Source organism: Cyprinodon variegatus, unplaced genomic scaffold (assembly GCF_000732505.1).
Source record: "Cyprinodon variegatus isolate N-32 unplaced genomic scaffold, C_variegatus-1.0 Scaffold488, whole genome shotgun sequence".
Classification (NCBI taxonomy): Eukaryota; Metazoa; Chordata; class Actinopteri; order Cyprinodontiformes; family Cyprinodontidae; genus Cyprinodon; species Cyprinodon variegatus.
Genome location: NW_015150941.1, coordinates 100,333 through 123,673, shown reverse-complemented (window position 1 = coordinate 123,673; position 23,341 = coordinate 100,333). Strand labels below are relative to the sequence as shown.

Below are 23,341 nucleotides of genomic sequence, written 5' to 3'. Positions count from 1 at the left end.
CTTGAGGGTTCTTTTGTACAGTGTATTAAATAGGACGTGATGTAGTGATGTAAATGGACTGATGTGGCTGTTCGTACAGTGTCCTGAGATGACTCTTGATGAACTGGTGCTGAGTAAAACATGTTTAATACAAAGTGTTTCAAACCAACATGAGTAAAAAGGAACTCCTTTTTTGTAAAAGAGTCTATGCAGATGTCTTTCCGTCCATGTGAGTATGGTATCTTTATGTTTACTGTTGGGTTGCTCACATGATAGGTTGTAATCTGACATCTTTTTTCTCATTTCCACATAGCCCACACTGAAATTACTCTACCTTCCCACATGATTCTCTCCCACTCAGACCTTTGGCTCCAACTTTCTTCATGTTCCCACTTCCCTTTCTCTCACCGCTGCCTGTTTCTCCTTCTGTAGAACGACCACTTTGTCATCCCTTCTCCCTGCTGAGGCTGCACTTTCAATCCACTGCAGTCTACACACACATTTTTACACATTTTACTACACACTTTATCATGGCTGTCAGGAGAGCAGCTGAGAGTGCACTTATTGTTGCCTCAGTCTGTACTGTTCCTTTCAACACACTAGAGTAAGACCTGTGAGATGTAGACGACTGCTATGCTGGAAGAATGTGACGTGAGAGCCTGTGTATGTGGGTGTGTTTAAAAGTGTTTTCTTTTTTTTTTTCACAGCCCTCTCCCCCATGTCTGCAGACCTCAAAGGAAAGAGCAGCAGCAGCAGATGTACATCCTGTCAACACTGATGCAAACCTCAACTTCCACACACCCCCTCACTGTATTGTCAAAACTCCTGTTATCGTAGCTCATAAGCCAAACTACCTACTCATAATTCAAGGCTTTGCTAGAAATTTCCCTACAATCCTTTCTCAGTGTTTGTAATTTCATAGGTGATTTCCTGGCTCTGGTTACTCATCCAATATCAGTCATTTTCATTTTCAGTTTTAAATATTTCATCATCTTCCCCATGGCATAATATTGCAAGACTGGTATTAATTGGTTGTTGGAAGTCAGAGTGGGTTTACTGTAATCTTACAGGATGTGTGACTTGACAATGACTTAACAGAAGCAAATTAACTCACTAACGTACACTCCAAGAAAATATAAAACATTATAAATGCAGCCAAGATGATTAGATACGTTACTTCTTAATCAGCAAAAGTCATGACTGAATATTAGAACATGCTTCATAGTGACAGGAACATTACTTGCTTTTCTCTCTGAATGAATGAATCAGTAAAAAACAAATATCAATAGAACCTCTGATGGCAACATCCGCTGCTTGCTTTTATCTCATTTTTCCCTTTGGAGGGATTAGCTAGGATTATTGCGTGGTTGGGGTTTTAATCTGAAAAAAACAAACAAAAAAAACACTGTAATCCAGGAGATTTATTTTATCCCTGATTCAAATCTTAGATGCCCATGTGGCCACAGCTTTGACTCATCTGTGTGGGGGGTTGGTGGGGCTGGGGGGGGGATCACCATGCTGTCAGAAGTTTATCTTAACTCATTGAATGAATAAATAAAATCTTGTTTTTATTTTGGCAGAAACATGGGTACAGATGCGTCAAATTACATAGTAATCAAAAATCAACTAAGTGATTTCTGTTGTATCTCCACCAACTTCATGTCTTATGAGATCTCAGCTAATTAAAAACAAACAAACAAACCAGATCCTATAACTCTTGAATGACACATTGTATTTCAATACCTTTTCTCACTTTCTGGACATGACTTAACACTTCATGCTGGGAAATGTATTTGACTGTGGAGAGAGATCTACAAACGGAAGTGAGAAAACCTCTTCCACCATTTGAGAGTGTGATTACTTTATTTATCACACTGTGCACACTTCTTCCTTGGACTTCCTCAAACCTTTGGCTTTTCTCTCTCGATTCATCATCATCCTACAAGAACAAAAAAAAAAAAAAAAACACACAATTTAAAACCAAAATGAAGAACTTTTGATTTTTTTATATTAGCATAACTGGCATCCCTTTCTGAAAGAAGTAAGAATTTATTCCAAATAAAAAAAAAGTAGACCTTTTTTTTTCTGACTCAGTTTAGCTATCTTGACTCAGAATAATAAACTGAGATTTTGTAGTTAAACCACCTAACATCCCAGCTGGCTCTACTTCTACATTGATGATTTAACCTGTCATTCACTTTGCTTCATTTTATCTCTTTTCACCCCCTCTTTTCCTGTGAAACCCATCCCCCGCTTCCACCCACATGCAGTCTCTCACCCCAGGACAACTGTGAGGCCTACGCTGGCTGCCAGACTCAGCGCTGTAACCAAGGAGATGACAGCCACAAGCAGGTTCTCTGTAGGTTGAAAAGGTGAGTAGTCTCCATGAGCCAGTGAGGGCAGAGTGACGAAAGCTTGGTGGGTCTGAAGAGGCAAGGGGGCAACTGTGAAGGCAGAGGTTTATTTTAAACACAGTGCATCAATCTTAAAATCAAAGTCATTAAGCAGACATACTGGTAAACACCTTACACCTTTTAAGGAATTAAATGTGTTGGTAAAGGTATGTGAGCAATGCAGAACACAACAGAAAACCAATACATTCAGGATACCTTGGCATGTAAATTAACACACTAATTAGCCCCATCCCATCAGAGCTTTACATTTTTATCATACTCCTGCCTGATTTACGTTTAAATCAAATTTTTTTCAATGTCTTGAAGTAATATTCACATTTTAGAGTGCCCAGTTAGACTAGAATCTGATTTGCAGAGGGAGCTACAGATTGGGGTGATGGCCAAAAGGTATTCTAACCTTAAACACTTAGGCCTCATTATAAGAGATAATTAGTTAAAAATAATGGTGGAAAACTGACCATTAAATTTACAAAGGGTTTGACTTCTGAAATTTCATGAAAGATCATTCATGAAATATTGAGGTGTTGAAATTATTTTCTACTTTTCATATAAGAGAGTAAATAAACACCTTTTTTATTAACTAATTTTACATTACTTTGTTGTCTCATATCATAGTTTAGTAAGTTGGGGCTTAACTGTACATATTAACACATACACAATTTACCAAAATCATCTTTACTTCTGACTTTCAAAAATTAATCAAATAAAAGAAAGGAAGGATAGGAAGGATATTTGTCTCATAACTTAGTATGCGACAGCTAACCTCAAAGTGTCACATCCTGTGTTTGTTATTGAGCCGTAGCAAACTGCCGAACTGTTCAGGTTGAAAGAGAAGGTTTCAGAGTCTAAATAATATCAGAGTCTAAATAATATCAGAAATAAAACAGTAGAATGATTTTTTTTATTTTTTATTTTTTTATCACTACAAATGCTGTCACAGATGCTTCTTTATTAAACAATAGTTTATGAGTAGTATGGAGAAGTTTAATCATATGTTGAAAAATAAATTAGCCAGTCAGAAATTACAGCGAAGTCAATAGGTTGTATTTGTTCTAACACAGGTATCATGTTTCCCTGGTGGAAATACCCCAACCATTGAAGTATATATATAAGCAGGCGTCCCTGCAGGCATTTTGACCATGACAGTCATATTTTGCTTTAAAGGTAATGGGGGTTTTCTTCACTAGTTCAGGGTATTTTTGCTGAGTCAGTGGCAGTTTTTGTAGGAGATCTAAAAAGTACTGGTCAGACCTTTTTGGAGTATGGAAAAGGCAAAACATGTAAAAGAATTAGATTAAATTCAGTTTATTTTTATGGTTCCATTTCATCTATGAAATTTCAAGCTGCTTTACAGAGAAAGGTTATTGTAATCATACAGACAGGCAGGTTAATTGTTTTAAATTAAGGGAAGCCCAGCAGATTATTGACTTTGAAGAATTCACTCCACCTGGATGAGCATGTGGTAACAGTCTTCAGTCACTTGCATTGTGTTGTTGACTTTACAATCCCTTATACTGAGCATGCATGCAGTGACAGTGAAAGGGAAAACTCCCTTTTAAAAGGACAAAACCTCCAACAGAATGGACTCGATATGAAAAGCCATCTTCTGCGGTGTTTGGTAGAGTCAAGCGTTTGGTAGAACGGAGGCAAACGCACATGTTTGCTGTGAAAATGGTAGACTGGCGAGAGAGAAATTTCCTTTTTAAAAAAAAAAAAAAACTATATTTAGTAAAACAAGGCATACACTGAATAGAAAGTTCTCACTTTGTGCAAAAAATCACAAAGAAACTAGAACATATAATATAGCTTCATGGTAATGGTTACAATGAAACTTTGTAAAGCTAAAGATTAATTGTTAAATGGTCCACTTAGAATTAAAGAAAGATGTATTTCTTTTTAAGTTACTATCAGCGATTTTGATGCAGTTTTGTTGACAAAACTGTCTGTCTGTCTGTTTACAATCAGGCAGTAAACAAACTTCTGTTATTCTCGAAAGCTAATTTTTGACATGGTAATCCCTCAATTGATAAAGCTTTTATTTTAACTGTTTTGAAAGGGTAACTGATAAAAGGTTTTACATTACACTTATTAAAAAAGCAAAAATAAATGTTCTTACCTTGTCTTGAATGCAAGGATATTTAAGTTATGCGTTAGATAAGCAAGCTTTAAAACTATGGTGAAGAGAGTTGCAAGACTTTTAAAAGCAAAATATGAATGAAAATGCTGAAGTTCAATATATTGGACCAGAAAATTAATCAAACATTTCTTTTCAATGTGGACCCCAACCCCACTAAAAAGAAAGCAGGTATTTCTGAATGTACAGCCAGAGAAATATCATAGCTTTGCTCTCCGTTGTTCCTCTGCAGAATATGTTCTGTGGATCAATACATGATTATTTAAGCCAAAAATGATTTAATTTATGAAAAGAGATTAGGTAGATAGCTGTAAAATATATTTTCTAAAGAAAACTGTTTTTTTTTTTCTTGAATAAATGTCATTTAGTATTAAGTTATTCTATCACAATAAATAATTCATTTACATTTAAAATAAATATAGATAGCTATAGATAGATATAGATAGATAGAGATAGCTAAGTCACTGGAATTAAGAGTTTTGTAACGAGTGATAGTGGGAGGAAGATAATTTGTTAGTAGGAGAATTGAAAAATCGACACCATATTTTGATGATGAGTGTCCGGGTAAGAATTTCCATCTATAAAAGGGATCTGATTCTACAGTGGCAGCTTTGCAAATACAGTGCTCTAGATTGCGTCAACTGTTTGCCTTACTTGTAATGACATGTCTGAATCTCGACTTCACCTGTGAGTAGAAATGTGACTCTATAGAAGATGGTTCCAATTTGGTCTTGCAGAGAGCAGCGATATGTTCCTTGCTCCTCCAAGTGCAGCTGATTCAGGACCACAGACGAGTCGTGTGTCACCACTAAGGTCTTGAAGTCCTTTTCAGTCAGCTATATGTAGACATTTGGAAGTGATAAATAAGGAGTAGAGGCAGATAGCAGGCAGGAAAAATGTGCATGCAAGCTAACACACAACAGCTAAATGTGTGACAAAACAGGACATCCAAATACAATTTATTGATAAGGTACATTTCAAAAACAATAAAAAAAAAATGCTGTACTACCAACAGAAGCTGGAAAGCTCATCATAGTGCCTACAAAATACTGCTGACCTGGTTGTTGCACTTTAATCCTGAATACCTGGTTACACAAAGATCTGCGACCTATTGCTCAAAATATGGTTCCAGCTCACAAAGGTTTGGGTGACTGGTGTATGACTATATAAAATGCCATTTTTTTTTCTTAATAAAGCTTTTAAAAAAGTAATAACCATCCATGTTTTTTAATTACTTTACAGGAATTTCTAAACAATTGGCTGTGTGGTGAAATAATTCTGACAGCCATTTGTGAAGACATAAATGCAAATGTTTCTCAGAATTAATCATAAAGGGAGAGGATACAATAATTAAGGGAAAAGGACAAGAACTGAACTTTAATAAACTCCAAAGGAAGGAGATGCTAAAAAATATTTTTTTTTTTCTGTATGGACAGAGAAACTTGTGTAATGCTGGTATGAGCAAAACCAGCCTAATGCTGCACCTTAAAACTCCACCCAATGTTTTAACGTCTGAATAACATTTAGGTGGAGCAATGTGGAAAGGAAATTGAAAGTAAAGTTAAAGTACAGTCATATCTAAATTAAGCAAAATATGTGCTTCGACTGGATAAAGGGACTATACATAATCATCAACCTTTAAGCAGGTACTAAAAAATGTCCATATAAAAATAATAAAAGCTGCATTTCTTTTTTTAAAAATTGCTTGCTATTGGTCAAATGTAATACTCTAATCCTAGATGTTGTGTTTTAATTATGGGTATATATTATATAAATATAATCGACAGAAAACATGCTTTAAAATATCCCTCCGTTTGTAATTCAGCTTTAAATTGTTCCACTTAGTGAATTTTGTTTAAAATATATAAACTTTTCTATAGTATTCTCATTTATTTTATCTAAATATAAATAATATAATATATAATAAATATATATTATATAATATAATATACATGTTAAATTAGGATATTAGTAAATATGTTTCAGCTGTGTGACCGTTTTGTTCCCCGGTTCTCCAGGAGCCCAGGAGTAGTAGTACTCTGGTTTTCCCAATAGGAAACGATGCCATGGAAGGAAACAGTCCAACACAGCCTGGCCTCCCTCATCCCCCTGCAATGGGTACACTGGAAAGGAGATAGAACAAGAGATTTGTAATGTATTTGCTTCTGGATTATATCTATAATCTTTTTAATTAGCACTGCACATGGCCATGCTGAGGCATTATGCTTTAGAACACATTCCACATGCTTTAATATACTCCGAAGAATGATGCAGTCCCTCTACATAGGCAGGCCAACCCCTCATCTACTCATCAAATGACGAACAACATATAAATACAACACTACAAGAAAGAAATAGAAAATACCGCCACAGTCCAGCTGGTCTGACAGAGATGGACAAGTGTAGATTTTGTATTTGCAAGAGATACAGTCCATCACTCTTCTACAGAGAACTCCTGTAATTCACAAAAACACACACGTATGTACATGTGTTCAGCAAACATGTACCAACTCAACATGGTTTGCACAACCAGAAGCAGCATCGTTGGTGGGATCAGCGATCAAACTCACCGCACTTGTTGGGGCAAAGTCCTTCATGGAAACAGAAAACAGAGAGATGAAATGAAACTAACAGTAGAAACTTGCATAGAGTGCTTTGCCTCACTATTATTTACTGTAGGTTGATTACCATCAGGGATAAAAGCGTCCAAGTGCTTCTCTAAGATTTTCCTGCCTTTCTCCATGATCTGAATGGTTTCAAATGTTAGAGACCCTTAAATATAGAAACAGGATACACTGCTGTTAGATGTCAAGCAAAGATGATAGTAGTATTTTAAATAACCTCTTTGTTGTGAAATCATAAAGAGTTGGAAAATAGTTTCAAGTAAGTTTTTCCACATCATCTTTTTTTTTTCTTACCAGTGGGTTCTGTTTTCAAAAAGCGATCAAATTCACTTTGGTATTCAGTTTTGGCTCTGTACAATGTGGTTGGATCTATGCATTTAGCAAACAAAACAAAAAAAAGAAGCATTTTGGTGAGATGTAAGACCCCGAAGTAAAAACAATTATTCCGATACGGGGTTTATGGTCTCACCAATGACCCCCTTTCGATTCCGGCTCGTCTCTCTGTATGTCTCATAGGCGTGGTCACAAATTGTTTGTAACTCAATTTGCTCATTCACTGTAGGAGCAGACAAGATGAAGTCGTCATGCATGTTCCTGATGGTGCGGTCGCACTGCAGACAGGCCTGAGCTGCACAGATGCAGGAGATCAGGGCCACCAGAATCCACAGCATCTTCCTGCAGCTCTCGGAAGCACCACAACCTTTGTGTTTGTGTGATCTGAATATTTTAAAGCAGAATTATCAAATAACATTCCTTAAGATAAAGCACTGCTAAGATGGGTTTATCACAGGTATGAATGTTACCGAGATGGTGTGTTTTCTTCAATAAGCCTATTTGAATTGTATTCTTTAGGGTGATATAATTATACATAATCTGGACACAGTAGTAATGAAAAACCCAGTAAAAACTAGAATTCCAAGCAACAGAAAGACTGACTCAAACTGCATCTCTATTTGCTACTAGAATACTTTATTAAGCAAAATACTAATGAAACAAGTTGATTGTCCTTTTGTTTGTCTTATGACTTAAAAGTTAGTTAGTTTCCTGTATCCTTATATCCGCCATCTTTTCAAAACAAGTCTGTTGACTGCTGTTCATTAGTTACATCTGATATTCTGTATCCCATTTTAAGTCATTAAAATAATTTCAGCCTTTATTGGCTCATACAATAATATTCCCTCAATGTTATGAAAATCATCAATATAGCCTAAATAACTTAATTAATCACATGTGTAAATGTCTATCCTTTATGCTGCTGCTGCTACTGCTGCTTGGATGGTGGCAAAATAGAGACACCAACATGGCTTGAATAGTGCATTGCAAAACTAGTCGTGAAACTAGTCCTTTCTTGTCTTTTTTTTTGTGCAAATAAAAATCTCAGAAGTATGCTATTCATTTTAATTTAGCCCTCTATTTCCTCCTCATGTAATCCTTATAAAATGAGCTCCATCTTAGAGTAATTTCATTTTGATATAACTCCATCTGCAGCAGTCAGAATAAAGTTGATACAACACTCTTGGAATTGAACATCCCATAGAGCACCATTCAGTCATATCAAAATGAAAATGATATGGCACTAACACACATACAATATGAGATCATTGGTGTGATTTGACAGGATAAACAAGGAAAACATTAGCTGCAAAAGCTCTTAACAAATCATGAACTTACATCCTCACAGTCAAGCATGGTGGTGACAGAATCATGGGGGCTACAATGGTAAGATCACAACCTTGGAAGATTAATGAAACTTTAGGGCATGACTTGAAAAAAATATATGTTGATAGAGACTCTAGATTAAATCTAAGGCGTATCAAAAAACCAAAAATATTTCTCAAAGCATACAAAGATTGTACATTTCCTAAAAAGATTGTGGCTGTAATAGATGACCCTGATAAACATCTACCTACCACATAAAGGCTCAGGGAGCTAAAGAGATAAAATACCCCACTTTTCAGTTTTTTTGTTTGTTTGTTTGTTTGTTTGTGAAGAAAAGCCCTGGAAAAAAAGAACACCAAGATCCCTATTTTAATGTTATAAAATATATTCAAAATTCATTGTACTACTGCTGAAAATTATATCCTATATTTAAGCTTAGCAGGAGCTAGTGGGATAAAACAGTCTGTACATGGCTTGTTGCTGCCACCCAGTGGCAGAAAGTGAAACATGTTCACACATTTTGCTTTGTCTACCTGCTCTTACCTTTTATAGGTTAGGTGTGATACTGGCATAAACTGGAACAAATGGCGTCCGCTTTCTGCGCACAAAAAAGGACAACACAGCGTGAAAAGTTTAAAACAGTGATTAAGAATAACAATATATGTGTACTATTAGATTTTATGATATATTATATTATATTAATATATATATTAATCTTGCCAGACAATACACTTTTATTGCCAAAAGAAAACAGGTGTATTGTCTTTTTTGTTTGTTTCCAATGGCAACGGTTGTATGCTAGGTTTAAAAGTAACTTATATGTTTTCTTGTTTGGGGTAGGCCCTAATGTGAACTCTGGTGTTATTCGTTCGTTTATCAGCAATAAAGATCTAAATATGTTTACTGTGTGATTTAGGAAGAAAAAACTCACAAAAACACAGACGTCCCACGTTAGAAGCAAAGCTTTCCTTATACTACAGTTCCCAGAAGTCTCTCTGGTGGGGCTATTTGAGTGACGGCTTTCAGGACCAATCTAGACGTAGGTGGGAGAGGTTTAAACAGTGGCGCATGCGCAGTACGACCAGAGACGTTTGTCCACATCTCGGCGGTGCAGTACGCAAAGTGACCTCGGTAACTCAACTGCAGACATAAGGTAAATATCTGTTTATAAAGCTGTTGAAGTAAGCAGAGACACGACGGCTATATCTTCCTGTATATGTTTTTAATTTTAACAACATTAATCTGCAATTGAACCGTACAGATAGCTGTCACGACAGGTTGTAAATGAAGCGAGCTTTAATGCCAAATTGTGACAGTTAACATCGCTTAACGTCTTTCAGGGAAACTCACGTTCACTAAAGTTGAATTACACTTGTTTATTTGTTCATAAACACGATGTCACTTTTGGAAATATACATGTTTGGTTGTGTTAATCAGGAGGAGAATATTTTAAAACAGGTTTTGTGTGTCATAAGTTGTCTGTTGTTGCAAAACAAGGAACCTTCAACAACAAACACATCCTCAGTAAGCTGTAGAGAGGAAATTGATAAAGTTTCCCTACCCATATAACGTGTTTGGTTTTATTTAGAAACTGGGTTTGGATTTGGATTGTTTAACATACAAGCTGTGATCCAAATCTATGGAGTCAGAAAGGGGTCAAAATGTTTGTAAATCTTATTTAAAAATGAAAAAATATATAAGGTGGTATTGAATATCAAATGTTTACCTTATAATATGAGAAACTAAAAAAGCAAACAGAAAATAATAACTGAATCTAGTCTAAATTCTTCCATTCAGTTTGAAAATACTCATAATTCAGTTTAGTATTTTAATTACTCTTTTTTCCCCCTTTTTATTTCTTTTCTTTATGGCAGTTTTAGATTTTATGTTAAGATTAAAATCCCTTTCTTTCTATTTTTTCTTTTTTAGTTTCAAATAGCTTTTTCAGTTTCAGGATTTTTTCCACATTCAGATTTTTACCCCAATCTGACGGGATTGGACGGGGAAATGTGATTAGCAGCTTGCAGCATTTCTGGAGAGATGTCCTGATCCATGCTGCAGTCATGGACTGTGGGAACTCCAACTACTTAGTGAACATATGTTTTCTCCAGCTTTGTGAAAAATATTACGTGAAAGACATTTACAGTGGAACTGCCCACAGTATTAGAGACAGTTGGTTGGAGCAAACCACAATAGGAAATGCTGTATTTTGCCTGCCTGGTCAGTTTACTACAGCTGCAAAAAGTGTCTTAGGTTTGCAGATGTTTTGTGTTTAAGGGTTGACATATTGTATTTTTTTTATTTTAGTTAATTTATAAAACTTTATAAATGGTATCTAGCAAACCCCAAATGGCATTCATTGATTAGCTATATTTACATGGTGATAAAATAAAACCTACCTTATTGATTCTAAGATAATTTGTTTGTCTGAAGTTGACTTAGTGTTGTCAAAGTAGAGAGATAAATACATAAGCATGCTTTTTATATAGATTTGTATTAGTAGAAATGTTATTTTTTTTTGCTTCATTTCACAGTAATCCTCTGCTTTGTGCTGGTCCCAAACTAAATTTCTTGAAGTTTGAGTCCATTTTACAAAATGAGGGACATTTAAGTTGTTCAAATATTTTTGTAAGGCAAAGGTTGAAATTGAAACTCTGAAATAGTGCATGAAGAAAATTATGAATAATCAACTTTTCTCTGAAGGTTTAATGCAAATAATTTAAGCCAAATTTCTTCACAATTTGCCACATTTCCATTAAATGACTAGAATAATAGAAGAAAACCAAGTAGTAACATAATCATTGTTTTTCCTTGTCTAAGTTACGTTTGAAAGGTTTGTCAGACCAGTAAATCACCGAGAACTACATGCTTGCTGCTGTGCTGTTATTAGAGGGGCGCTGATCCTAAATATCATTTACCGTGGTTTGGCAATAAATGTAACTGTACCATGCTTACTTGGTGTCTGCACCATTCGCTCTGATCATAGCCTGTCGTTAAGCTTTTATCAGCTGTGTTAGTTCTGGTACTTGTGTGACTCTATACGGACGTTGAACCTGCCTACCTGCTGTTTATCAGATTACACTATCTGCTGGACGTTAATTAGATATGTGGCTGGACACTCTGAAAACCAATGTGTAACATTACAGTGATGAGTAATTCTAGCAGAGGGTTGGTAAACAGACTAGAATACAGCTTGAGACGTTTCTGCTCCCATGTTTTATTCTTTCCCCTTTTCGTTGGACATCGAGCCATCCTTCAGCTGATGTTTGTCATCTCCTATTTCACAGGTTTGGACAACTTGATCCTTATTCAGAAATGAAGATATTAGAAATTTGCAGGTAGACCGTAAGAATTATTTGCTGCTCCTCTGCGGCAGTCAAGATCATCAAGAAGCACCAACAGTCGTTCCTCTTCACGCCTTTCAACAAGTATTTCAGTATGTATCGGATTGTCCCAGGAGATCCTGGAGAGCAGATGGTGACTGATGGAACACGCGGTTCCCCACACAAAAAGAAACTTGGACCTGAGGGACGGCGGATGGTGATTGCCGGTTTGCTAGGCTGTGTGTTGGTTCTGGCTGCTGTGATCGCTTGGTGCCACTATTCGGTGTCTGTTCTTAAAGCTCAGTTACTGAAGACTGAGTCGCTGGACCTGAAAAAAGATGGCTACATCATACGGAACCGTCATGGGGCTATCATCTTCACCATGACTTTCAGGTGAGCTTTCTGTGGAAAATGGATTTATCATTCAACAGATTTTTGTTTTCATCTTTCTCTATTCAAATGGCATAGAAAGAGTCCAAATTATAGGGATTTAAATGTATGATACAACAGGTTTTGTATATAAATTGAAAATCTTAAGTGAAATTGTGAGAAATAGGGTGAGATGTAGGAAAAAAAAGATGAACTACTAAGATTCTAGAACAAAAAACATGAATGAGACAAAATAAAGAACACCTAAGAATGCAGTCTGATGTGTTTCCTTTGATAGAAAACACTTTAAACAACCTGAATATGATGTGATTTTGTAAAGTCACAAGAGAAGATGTGTTTTTAATTGGCATGGAATAAAAAAAAAACTGTATTGAATATAGAAATGGTATAAATAGCCCAAACTATTAATAATTGGGATATAGATAAAATGTTTTGGTATAAGGAAAATGTTTGTACTTGAATGTAGTTCTTATCTGAGATGTAGTATCTTCATTAAACCATTATAGGGTATAATAGTTTCTAATACATTTTAGTATAGGTTTTATTCTCTATTCTTAAATCAGAGGAATATTTTCAAGTCAAGTACTCCTTGCATTTCAAGAAAGAGAGAATGAGATTCAGTCAACTGGCCTTTCTCAAGTCAAACTTTTAAAAATGTGTAATTGCTAAGTTTTTTTTTAATTGTAATTTTAATTTTGATCCCAATCAAAGGATATAAACCTATAAGACATTCTACTCTGAACACAGAAAGAGTCATGACTTGCTCCTGATTATTTGCTCTCAAGTCACCCATTAAGTGGGATATATGAGACGGCAAATTAAAATGTTCTCTTTAAAGGTAAACAGTTAAAAACAGTGACATATTGGCACGTGTGAAGATTTAAATGGGTTTTTCAGGAGCAGAATTTTATGGCTTGATGATTGGATCTGAACATCTCCAAACTTTTTGTTGATTCAGTAGTCGTTGGTGTTTGTCCAAATCAGCCTAAGGAAAAAAACTGGTGAGTCAAAGACTTGGAGCTCAAAACGCATGTAGGGAAGATAAACAGACAAACTACTGTGACTCTTGTTGCTGAGGAGTTTGTTTGTTTGTGATGAACTAAATTTATTGATTTCATCAGGATGGGCTTGATTAGATTTAGGCTATAAAATGATAACTTGTTGTGTTCCTGTAAAGTACCTTGAGATGGCATTTGAAGTTTTTATTTTATATTTCAGATAGGTTATGCCCTGAATAAAAAATGGAAAAGGGAAACTTCCATGGACTTGGTATAGAAACAGGATTAGATAGTGCTGTTATAAGATAACTGTGTTTTCGTTCTACATTTTGTTGAGTGTCTAGTTGTGTTGGCTTTTGCATAGTTAGTCCATTTTTTTAAGAGCTTATGCTTAGAGGCTGCCTGTGTGCACTTTGTGGGTTATAGATGGGAAAACCAGAGGAGACAGACACATGACTGCACCCTGAGGGGAGACCGATTTAGTCATGGTCATTATTAGCAGAGGTCATTTCGACAAAAATAGCATACAGCTGCAGCTTTGTTCTCTTCCAGCTAGTTATTATTTTACCTGAACAAACATGATTTACTTAATTCAGTTCAATTGCGTTTATTTATATAGCAGCAATTCACAACATGTCATCTCAAGGCACTTTACAGAGACAATTCAACCAGATCATACAGTCAGATTTATTCAGAGTTTTCTATCTAAGGAAAACCAACTGATTGCATCGATTCCTTGAATCAAAAGCAACCCTTCATACCAAGCATGTTTGTAGCAACAGTGGAGAGGAAAAACTCCCTTTTAACAGGAAGAAACCTCCAACATAACCAGGCTCAGTGAGAGCGGACATCTGCTTCTGTCTCCTGGGGTTCAAGGAGACAGAAGCAGAGATATAAAAGATAAATGTCCATTGCTAACTTTTCCCCTCTCTGTTGTGTATCCTCCCTGTTCATACATGGTACCAGGTCTGGCACTCTGGATCTGGACTCCTGCACAAAGGAGGGGAATATTCTGAGCTGTACTCGGTCAAACTCCGGCAAGCTGAACTTTTTCATCGAGACAGTCCGAGACAAGGACACAGTGATGTGTTATCGCATTCGCTGGGAGGAGCTACAGAGTGTGCACTCAGTGGAACATGCCATGGCCTACAACGACTCTCACTGGTACGGAGGAGCAGAGACAGCAGAGCAGTACTGGCCTTTGAGAATCATAGGGGAAGAGGAACCACGGCCTTTCATCACCAGTGACGTTTACTCCAATCGAAATGCATTTGGGGGAATCCTTGAACGTTACTGGCTGTCTTCCAATGCAACTGCAATAAAGATTAATGACTCAGTCCCGTTTCATTTGGGCTGGTCGCAGAAGAACAGGACTCTAAGATTTGAGGCCCGATATCATGGTTCCCCATTTAAACCACCCGCAGGACAGCAGGACTTCCCTGAGCTCAGCTACAGAGTCTGTGTGGGACTGGATGTTACCTCCATTCACAAGTATATGGTGAGTGTGTTCGCATACATGAAAAGAACAGTCAGTTCAGTTTATTCCAAACAGTTTATAAACAAAATAAGTTATCTAGCTTAGCAGGCTGAAACCCTGAAAGTTGTCATTTCTACGCTCCAATCAGGCTGATACATTGAAATGTTGGAAGCATATTGGCCATTCAGCTGACACCTTTTAATTAAGAGATTTTTTCTAATCAAAAATTCTCACAACAGAAAAGCTTTTCTTTCATTCCTCCAAATGTCCTCTGGGTATCGTATGAGTTGATGGTCGACTTCCCCTAGTTGTCTGTGGCACTTTCATTGTGCAGAGCTAGTTTAGCAGTAGCAGCTTTTCTAAAATAGCAGCTGCATTTGCTGCTTGCAGTATTTTTCCTTTGCAGGATGTTGGCGTGTAAAAGTCATAGGTGTTTGAAGTGTCCTGCTCTGTGTTTTCTATAACCCCTCTCCCGATGGCCAAAACAACAGTTTAAAGCCACAAACAATTGGCTTTTAGTGGCAGTGGGAACGGCTCACTGACTCGTGTCAAAGGACTCGGCGGGCGACCTGGGTTAAAATTGCTTTCGCAAGGCTCGGCTCTGATCAGCATACGTTGAGAACATCAGACCCAGGTTGACCCGCTAATTTATGTGAAACCGTCGAGCACAGCGAGCATACGTCACAACATTGCGGTGGTCGCATCTGATATAACAATCCAAAACAACAGAAACCAGGCAGTTTGCCAGCAGTGGATCAGACTCAGCTTATTTTTTGGCAACAGAGAGGGACCAAAATGCCGACTGTTAGCGGGTCGCCCGTGTTCGAAAAACCGCTAACCCTCTAATTTCAGTGGGAAAGCTGCTTATGATTGCAGCATTTCTCTTTTGCACTATTGTTCCTTTGCATATTTCCCATGTTTGCATGTTAGTCTTATTTTTGTATTTACTACCTTTATTTTGTAGATAGCAGTTGTTTATTTTCATAGAGATGCTCAGATCCAGTTTTTATCTAATCCTGAGCTCAGCTTATCGGCTGATACCACTGCTAAATGAATGAGCCGTTTACCTCTCCGTGTGAGTGAATACATCAGGTATAAACATTTTTTTAAAAAGGTAATCAATTATGACGGATATAAATATATTTGATATTATTAATTAACAAATGAAGTGTGCATTATCAGCAAAAAGAAATAAACATAAATTGCAATGCAAATATTTGGAAAAAAACAATATAAAATACAACAGCAGCCAGAAACCCAACAATGTCTTAATAAATTGTAAAAAAAAAACGAACCTAATATGAGATACAAAGACTGAACCCCACGAAGAGAAGTGTTTTGTTCAAGATATAAATTTAGACATTCAAAACAGATAGCTACCTAAAATAATTGTAAGTATTTTGTGCTCAAGTGTGACCCGATCCTCTTCAAATGAAATTCAGGAGCGATTACAGGATTACTTCATTAAAATAAGCATTACTGCTCTGTCTGCTGTCAGCCTTTTCCTCTTTCATCCACAATCTTGAAGGCTGTGCTGAGCAGTCTCTCACTTTCTACACTTGTGCAACTGGCACAGAGGAACCTTCTGGCAAAGGTTAACAAACTGATCCCTCTTGACTCCATGGTACTGGTAAAGGTTGTCTAAGGTAGCAGTTGTTCTCTCAGTAAATACAGTGAGCATTTTAGCCATTACTTGTGTAGCTTGCATCGCCTGGATTTTTCAAACTGCTTCTTTAAACTTTCTGTGTCCTTTACTATGAAGCTCTAGCCAGATGTTAACAGCATGTAACAGCATTTTATCTGCTTGCTATAAACTGTCCTATGTGCTTTGTATTGTTTCTGCTCAGGTGCGCCGATACTTCCCAAAGCCTTTCAAAGTCCCGTCTTCTGAAGTGTTCAAAAAGCCGGTGTGGTCCACATGGGCCCTCCATAAGACAGCTATAACTCAGGAGAAGTTGCTGAGCTACGCATCAGAAATCACCAAGCATGGCTTTGCCTGCGCCCACCTGGAGCTGGATGACCGCTACACCACTGACTATGGAGAGTTTGACTTTGACCCCCAGAAGTTCCCCAATGCTAGCGGTATGTTTGAAAAACTCAGAAAGGACGGCTTTCAAGTCACGCTGTGGACACATCCTTTTATCAACTATGACTCCATTAACTTTGGAGTTGCTATGGAGAAAGGCCTTTTTGTCCGAGAGCCAAGTGGAGAGCTACCTGCCCTCGTCCGCTGGTGGAATGGTATTGGTGGCATCTTGGATTTTACGAACCCAGAAGCCTGTGGGTGGTTCTTGTCACAACTAAATATGCTCAAAAGTCGTTATAATGTGACATCGTTTAAGTTTGATGCAGGAGAAACAAGCTACCTCCCTCGCCAGTTTAGCACGCTGGTTCCTCTGTCTGACCCCTCCACCTTCACCCGGCGCTACACGGAGATGGTCATACCTTTCAGCTCACGTGCCGAGCTCCGTGTTGGCTACCAGAGTCAGAACATCTCCTGTTTCTTTAGGATCATTGACAGGGATTCAGTTTGGGGTTATAACCTTGGTCTCAAGTCCATCATCCCAACTGTTCTGACTATCAGTATTCTGGGCTACCAGTTTGTCTTGCCAGATATGATTGGAGGGAATGCGTACCCCAACAGCACTGCAGGTAGGAGACCCCAGCACATGTACCAAAATTCACCATGTTTTTATCTGTTTTTGTCTTAACTATGCTGCATTTTAGGCAAGATAAATGAAACCAATGAGCTGCCAGACAGAGAGCTGTACATCAGATGGTTGGAGCTGTCTGCTTTTATGCCTGCCATGCAGTTCTCTATTCCACCATGGGCTTATGATGACGAGGTGAGCATTTACAGAAAAAAAGCATAATTCCAAGTTAGAAATAATTATTTGAATTGTGGAATCCCAAAACATCATCTCTCTACTAAATGAAATTAACAAGATCAACAGAAACTGATAGTTTGGTAACTAGTTTATGTTTAGAGAATAAAATTAAGACAAGTAACTGAAAGATGATCACACTGGGAATACAGTGGTGTTTGGTGCTAAGTTATTATTTCAAACAGGGACAATGTGCAACATTTCACTGACCTTTTAAATAATGCCTTTGTGGTCATAGAGCCTGGTATGGTTTTAAATTTTGCCAAATTAGATCTCATAGATTTTTATTGTTTACTTTTCCACACCCTTTTTAAAAGTTAAACAGTCCTTTGAAAAGGTAATTTAACTTAGTTTGTACATTAAAACCAAATTCCTTTAGTAACTGGAGTCCATGATGCTTCCACCTCCATGTTTAAATGGATGCTGTGTTCAGGCTAATGTGCGGTGTTCCTACCACCCATCTTGTATACAGTCTTAAAGATTAAGTTTGTGCCTCATTAGATCACTGGATTGTACTTCCATGTTTGCTCTGTAATGTCCCCGTACATTAAATATGGGACTTTTAAATCTCTGCAGCTTTTCGAAAGTGATAAAAGCCTCTTAGCTCTTGGTTTATTAGATGGTTAACATGTAATTTAAGAAAAAGATTAACGCTTAACAAATGTGAATATTTTTGCAGCTTCTTCGATTTGGATATTGTTTTACAATCTTAGCATGCTTTAAACTTCTACAGAACTTTCTCCTTGACCTGTTATCTATATTCTGTTGTCATTAGTGTGCCATGTCTACACTGAGCGCCTTTAAGAAATCCTTGAGCCCTTTACAGAATAATTGTTTTAAAACCAAAATACACAGGTAGACTTGATTTACTAATTAGTTTCTTATTTGGATCTTATTTAGTAGTGTCAGAGTAAAGAGGATTGAATACAAATGTAAGTTTGCTGATTTTTATATTTAGACAAGATGTAGAAAAAATCATCCAGACGATTCCTTCCACTTATCCTCTGCTTTTTGTTGGTCTGTCATATGAAATCCATATATTAATTTGAGCTTGTGGCAAAATATTGAGAAATACATCAGAGCAACAAATATTTCCTGTTTCCTATTTTCTCAAATACCAAAAAAAAAAAAAATATTGGATAACATTTGGTAGATTTTTGCAAATTAATTTTTACTCATGGAATAGATGTTAAATTTTTATAGCATTGTTCGATGTGACCACTAGAGGGGGCCAATTTTTCTTGATAAAAGACATTTAGTCTAAAAACCAAAAGAGGTTTAAACACTATTTTAACCTAGCCTGGGTGCCAGTCAGAACTTAGTCCCGCCCACAAGGTTTGAGTTCGAGGAAGTTCGGTCTGGCTCTGCTCCATAGTAGCGCGAGTATTATAGCCCACTGTCAGGCGATCCAATCAAATTGTCAGGGCGGACTTTATACGATGATGGACAGATGATCAAGAGTAACGTAATCAACCACGTGACCAAAGCGCGCTAGGGTGACAACAATAATGGCTGCCGCTGGAGAGTTTGGGTGAGTAGATTCTGCTATTAGGTCTGTTCTAGAAGATATCGACAGCAAATTAATTTTAAAAGAGGAACAGAGAAACGCGATCAAGTCTCATCTTCTTATTATAGGCGTGCAACTGCACGCTTTGATTTTTGTGGACAACAAATATGCCTCGCTTAACATACGTCACGCACTCCGTTGCTCTTATTGGTTGTAGGTCTATCCAATTGAGTGCAGAGGCATTTTTTTCCTGGTTCGTTCGAAACACGCCCCATAATCACAGCTCTATGGAGCAGTATCAGACTCATATTCTGACTAGAATTGAGTCGGACTACGTCAGGCTAATTTTAACCCACACTGGGTTTCTTACTTTATTTTTACTGTTTTAAAGCAAAAAGGAGTTGCTGGAGTACTGTGTACCTTTTGAGTTTTCACTAAAGTGTTTAAGGTATCTTAGGGTTCTCTTTTTGTTCTCTTTTTTTTTCCAGCACTAACAAACTAAAATTGTTCCTTCTCACACAGATAATAAGCTGGGGGGCTGCCACCAATGAATTTCCCTGCTTTCATGCTAAATATAAATTCCAAGTAAAATGATAATTGCTAAAACTCTATTCATTTCTCTCTAGGTGGTTCAGATTGCCCGGAAGTTTTCAGAGATCCATGAAAGTGAGGTGGCTCCAAGGGTTCTTGAGCTGGCAGGGGAGGTTGTTAAGACTGGAGATCCCATCATAAGGCCCCTGTGGTGGATCGCCAAAGACGACGAGGCAGCCTTTAAGATTGATTCCCAGTTTCTGATTGGGGATGATCTTTTGGTGGCTCCGGTATTGGAGCCTGGAAAGCAAGAGAGGGACATCTACCTGCCACCAGGCCCTTGGAAAAGCAAAAGAGGGAAGTATGAAGGTCCCACGTATCTCACAGACTACCCTGTCGACCTGGATGAGATGGCTTACTTTTATTGGGATAAGACATAAATTAGATTAATTAAAAGCAAGTTGCACTGACAGACACACTGTATGTATGCTTATCTTCATTAAACAAGACAAGCTAATGGTTGCTATCTTATGGAAAAAGTTCTGATTTCGGTGAATGTTGAGTCTGTGCCTCCTATGACGTTATTCATCTAAATTTTTACTTAAATAAGTTTATTTTTTGTAGAGATGCACCAGTCAGGCTTTTAATGAGTAATACAAGTATCCGGATTTCTTAAGGACAGATTTGCTTATTTTAAAAGGAAATCCCCCCAAAACTGTGGTTTGATTAACTAAGGTGTAGAACTCTTGGGCTTAATCTTAGGTTATTTCATTCAGTATTTATCAATATAGTACTATTGCGCACTGCAAAACTTGTAGGCAGGCGCATAACGGATATCATATAACGGAGTCCCCACAAGAAAACAGTTCTATTGTGAAATATGAGTGCAAGTCTTTAAAAAGGGAACTTTTTTTGTAGATAATACTATGATTTAGTTTGGGCTGTAGACACAACTCAGCATGAAGAATGCTTGAAACTGAAAACAATAGCCTGAACATTTTTATAGGTAATCTGGCTACAGGATTGTTTTCAGGCACTTGATAAATAGATAAAAATGACACGGTGACATAGCAGCCTAAAGTGATGAACATTATCAGCAGAACACACGCACACACAATTCAAGTCTGGATCTTAAGTTTTTATGTATTTTTTGAATGCCAGAAAATTTTGGAACCTGACCTCTGGATCACCAATCAGAGCTGATTAAGCCTATCAGATGGCTGATTCCTATCTCTAGTGAATGACTGGTGCTTCTCTGTGTTTTTATATTTTATTTTCACTACCTTTTTATTTTGTTCCTCATCCTCACGTGCCTTCCACAGATGTGTAGGGTAAGAATCCTTGACTGTGCCACTAATGCAGCCTTCCTTTGTAGTGCCAACAACTGATCCTTAATGCTTCAGGCCATCTTTTTATTTCACAACCGTGACCTGTTTATTTAGGGTCATGTTTGTGATGAAGCATTTTTTTTTTTTACTTTAATTACACTGTTAAATAAAATACAGGGTAGCTTAGATGACTTTGCCATAAGATAAAGGAATGCACCTGTTGGGTGCTGTTCTAGCTACAGAATAGACCCTGACTTTGGCATTTGGACCACTGGTAAAAGTGGGAGTCTGAACTTTCAAATGACCAAGCTGACACACATTAACTTGCATTTTAGTTTCTGCACTTTATTGAAGCTTCACTTAATAAGTGACTGAGGACAACTTCTGTGATTCTAGGTACTTTTATAAAATGTTCATTTTTTAAAGGTTTCTATTATCAGTCCTGATGTGCCATTTTGCCATTTCATTTTGCGAAACGTGAGAACTAAAAGTATTGCTCAGGGTGGCATTAATGTTGGTGGAGGTGGTTTCTGTTGGAGATTTCCTATTTACAGCTGCAATTATTAACAATTATTCAGTATGATACATTGGTCTTTTCTCCACCTTTGCCTTGTGACTCATTTCGCCTTATATTATCTGTGCTTCACATAAAAGTAGCAAAGACTTGACACTATTTTGCACACAATGAAATGCAAGAAGCCACTCGTTTGCAAGTGCTTGAACTTATATTCTATAATGATCCCTCGCATGAGACAAAAAGCACAAAGATGGTTTAATTACCTGGATGAAAAGCTCTTTACTTATACTGACTTGCCATCAGGTTAGTTAGCTAGCTGACAGGAAGAGAAAAGGTTGTTCACTAAGACAGGAGAATGTAGAAGTTTTACTTGCAGATATATGCTTCACTTTAAGGCTCTTGCAAAGGGAACTCTCTCAATAAATTGAATCATACATTGAGTTATTTTGGAAATGCTTATTAAAATGAACCCAGGGAGGTCCAGTGTGTAATTTGTTTTGGTTTTAAACTATAATGTATTTTGACTGCTGCACACAAACACTTGCTTTTCAAAGGTCAAGTGCCAAAGAATTTAAAATGTGTGAATTCTTAATACAGTGCATGTATGTTATTTATTTTTTTAGTTTTTGCAGCACCAGTGGCTTGTTTTTTGACAGTAGGCTGACAGGAAATGGGGAAAGAGAGGGGGGGGGGGGGGACATGCAGGAAAGAACCACAGGTTGGACTCGAACCCATGTCGGCCCATCGAGGACTAATGCCTCTGGTCATGGATTGTGCACGCCAACCACTGCGCATCCAAAACACACCACAGTGCATGTGTGTTTGTAGAATATCAGAGAATTGTGCATTCCTCACAGCAACTGTGTATGATTTTATTCTTATTGAGATGAAGGAACCTTAACATTGTGCTAAAATATGATTTTTGGATTTTAAAAATGTCATGCGCATGAGAAAATAATTGAACCTTCTCAGACATCTGAAAACGTTTGGCTGATAAATCTATGGCTGTGCTGTATCCTCTTATTCTTAACGTAATTTTAACTTTTTGGTATGTAATGAACTTCATTATATGCAAACCTTATTTGACAAGTGATCCCAGCACAACCTCATAGATATGTTCAACTTCCACTATTAGTAATATTTCATTTTCTTCAGACTTAAACCCAATTGTAAATTGGGTTAAGGACATTTAACATATTCAGTGCATTCAGAAATTTTTCCCACTCTTGTACTACTGCTTTGTTTAAATATTTGAACCATATTGTACTAGTTTTGACCTGATTTGTTTGACTAATAAATGCAATAAAACATATGTGTTATTTTTCTACCCACTACTTACTCTATAGATTTTAAGGTAATTCGATCTGAAATATAAGGGTTAAAAACAAATGTGTAAGAACCTTAAAGTCAAGAACAACCAACGCTTTGGTAATTTGCTCAATCTATAATATAACAAGACATAAAGGTTGACATCAGAACAGAGCAACTTTAAGTACAGTTATATGTGGTTGGGACAGTAAAAACTGAAGGGGAATCTTTAGTCATTAGCTTACATCCTTTAAATAAGACACTGGG

At 37.1% G+C, this 23,341-nt stretch overlaps 2 protein-coding genes across 2 annotated transcripts; one reads left to right on the top strand and one right to left on the bottom strand.

Annotated features, from left to right (window-relative positions):
* Window positions 1-1,774: 1,774 nt before the first annotated feature.
* Window positions 1,775-8,563, bottom strand: izumo1 (izumo sperm-egg fusion 1). Its single transcript, XM_015390211.1, has 9 exons — window positions 7,621-8,563; window positions 7,446-7,520; window positions 7,216-7,299; window positions 7,098-7,118; window positions 6,893-6,982; window positions 6,523-6,650; window positions 5,213-5,363; window positions 2,258-2,423; window positions 1,775-1,918 (listed from the first exon to the last, which is right to left on the bottom strand). Exons 1-9 carry the CDS (start codon window positions 7,820-7,822, stop codon window positions 1,849-1,851), a joined length of 987 nt encoding a protein of 328 aa, XP_015245697.1. The 5' UTR covers window positions 7,823-8,563; the 3' UTR covers window positions 1,775-1,848.
* Window positions 8,564-9,900: 1,337 nt separating this feature from the next.
* On the top strand, window positions 9,901-20,682 carry LOC107094522 (uncharacterized family 31 glucosidase KIAA1161-like). The gene is made up of 6 exons (XM_015390200.1): window positions 9,901-9,963; window positions 12,098-12,526; window positions 14,488-15,019; window positions 16,846-17,650; window positions 17,726-17,844; window positions 20,017-20,682. Exons 2-6 carry the CDS (start codon window positions 12,249-12,251, stop codon window positions 20,359-20,361), a joined length of 2,079 nt encoding a protein of 692 aa, XP_015245686.1. The 5' UTR covers window positions 9,901-9,963; window positions 12,098-12,248; the 3' UTR covers window positions 20,362-20,682.
* The last annotated feature ends 2,659 nt before the right edge of the window (window positions 20,683-23,341 follow it).

Bases quoted from the DNA above. Each gene is read 5' to 3' on its own strand.
- LOC107094522 (XM_015390200.1), top strand. From the start codon at position 12,249: ATGTATCGGATTGTCCCAGGAGATCCTGGAGAGCAGATGGTGACTGAT. The intron at 15,020-16,845 runs GTGAGTGTGTTC...GTTTCTGCTCAG, and splicing joins CCTCCATTCACAAGTATATG to GTGCGCCGATACTTCCCAAA. The intron at 17,651-17,725 runs GTAGGAGACCCC...GCTGCATTTTAG, and splicing joins GTACCCCAACAGCACTGCAG to GCAAGATAAATGAAACCAAT.
- izumo1 (XM_015390211.1), bottom strand. From the start codon at position 7,822: ATGCTGTGGATTCTGGTGGCCCTGATCTCCTGCATCTGTGCAGCTCAG. The intron at 7,300-7,445 runs GTAAGAAAAAAA...TCTATATTTAAG, and splicing joins TTTGAAAACAGAACCCACTG to GGTCTCTAACATTTGAAACC. The intron at 5,364-6,522 runs GTCACACAGCTG...GTCTACATATAG, and splicing joins GAGAACCGGGGAACAAAACG to CTGACTGAAAAGGACTTCAA.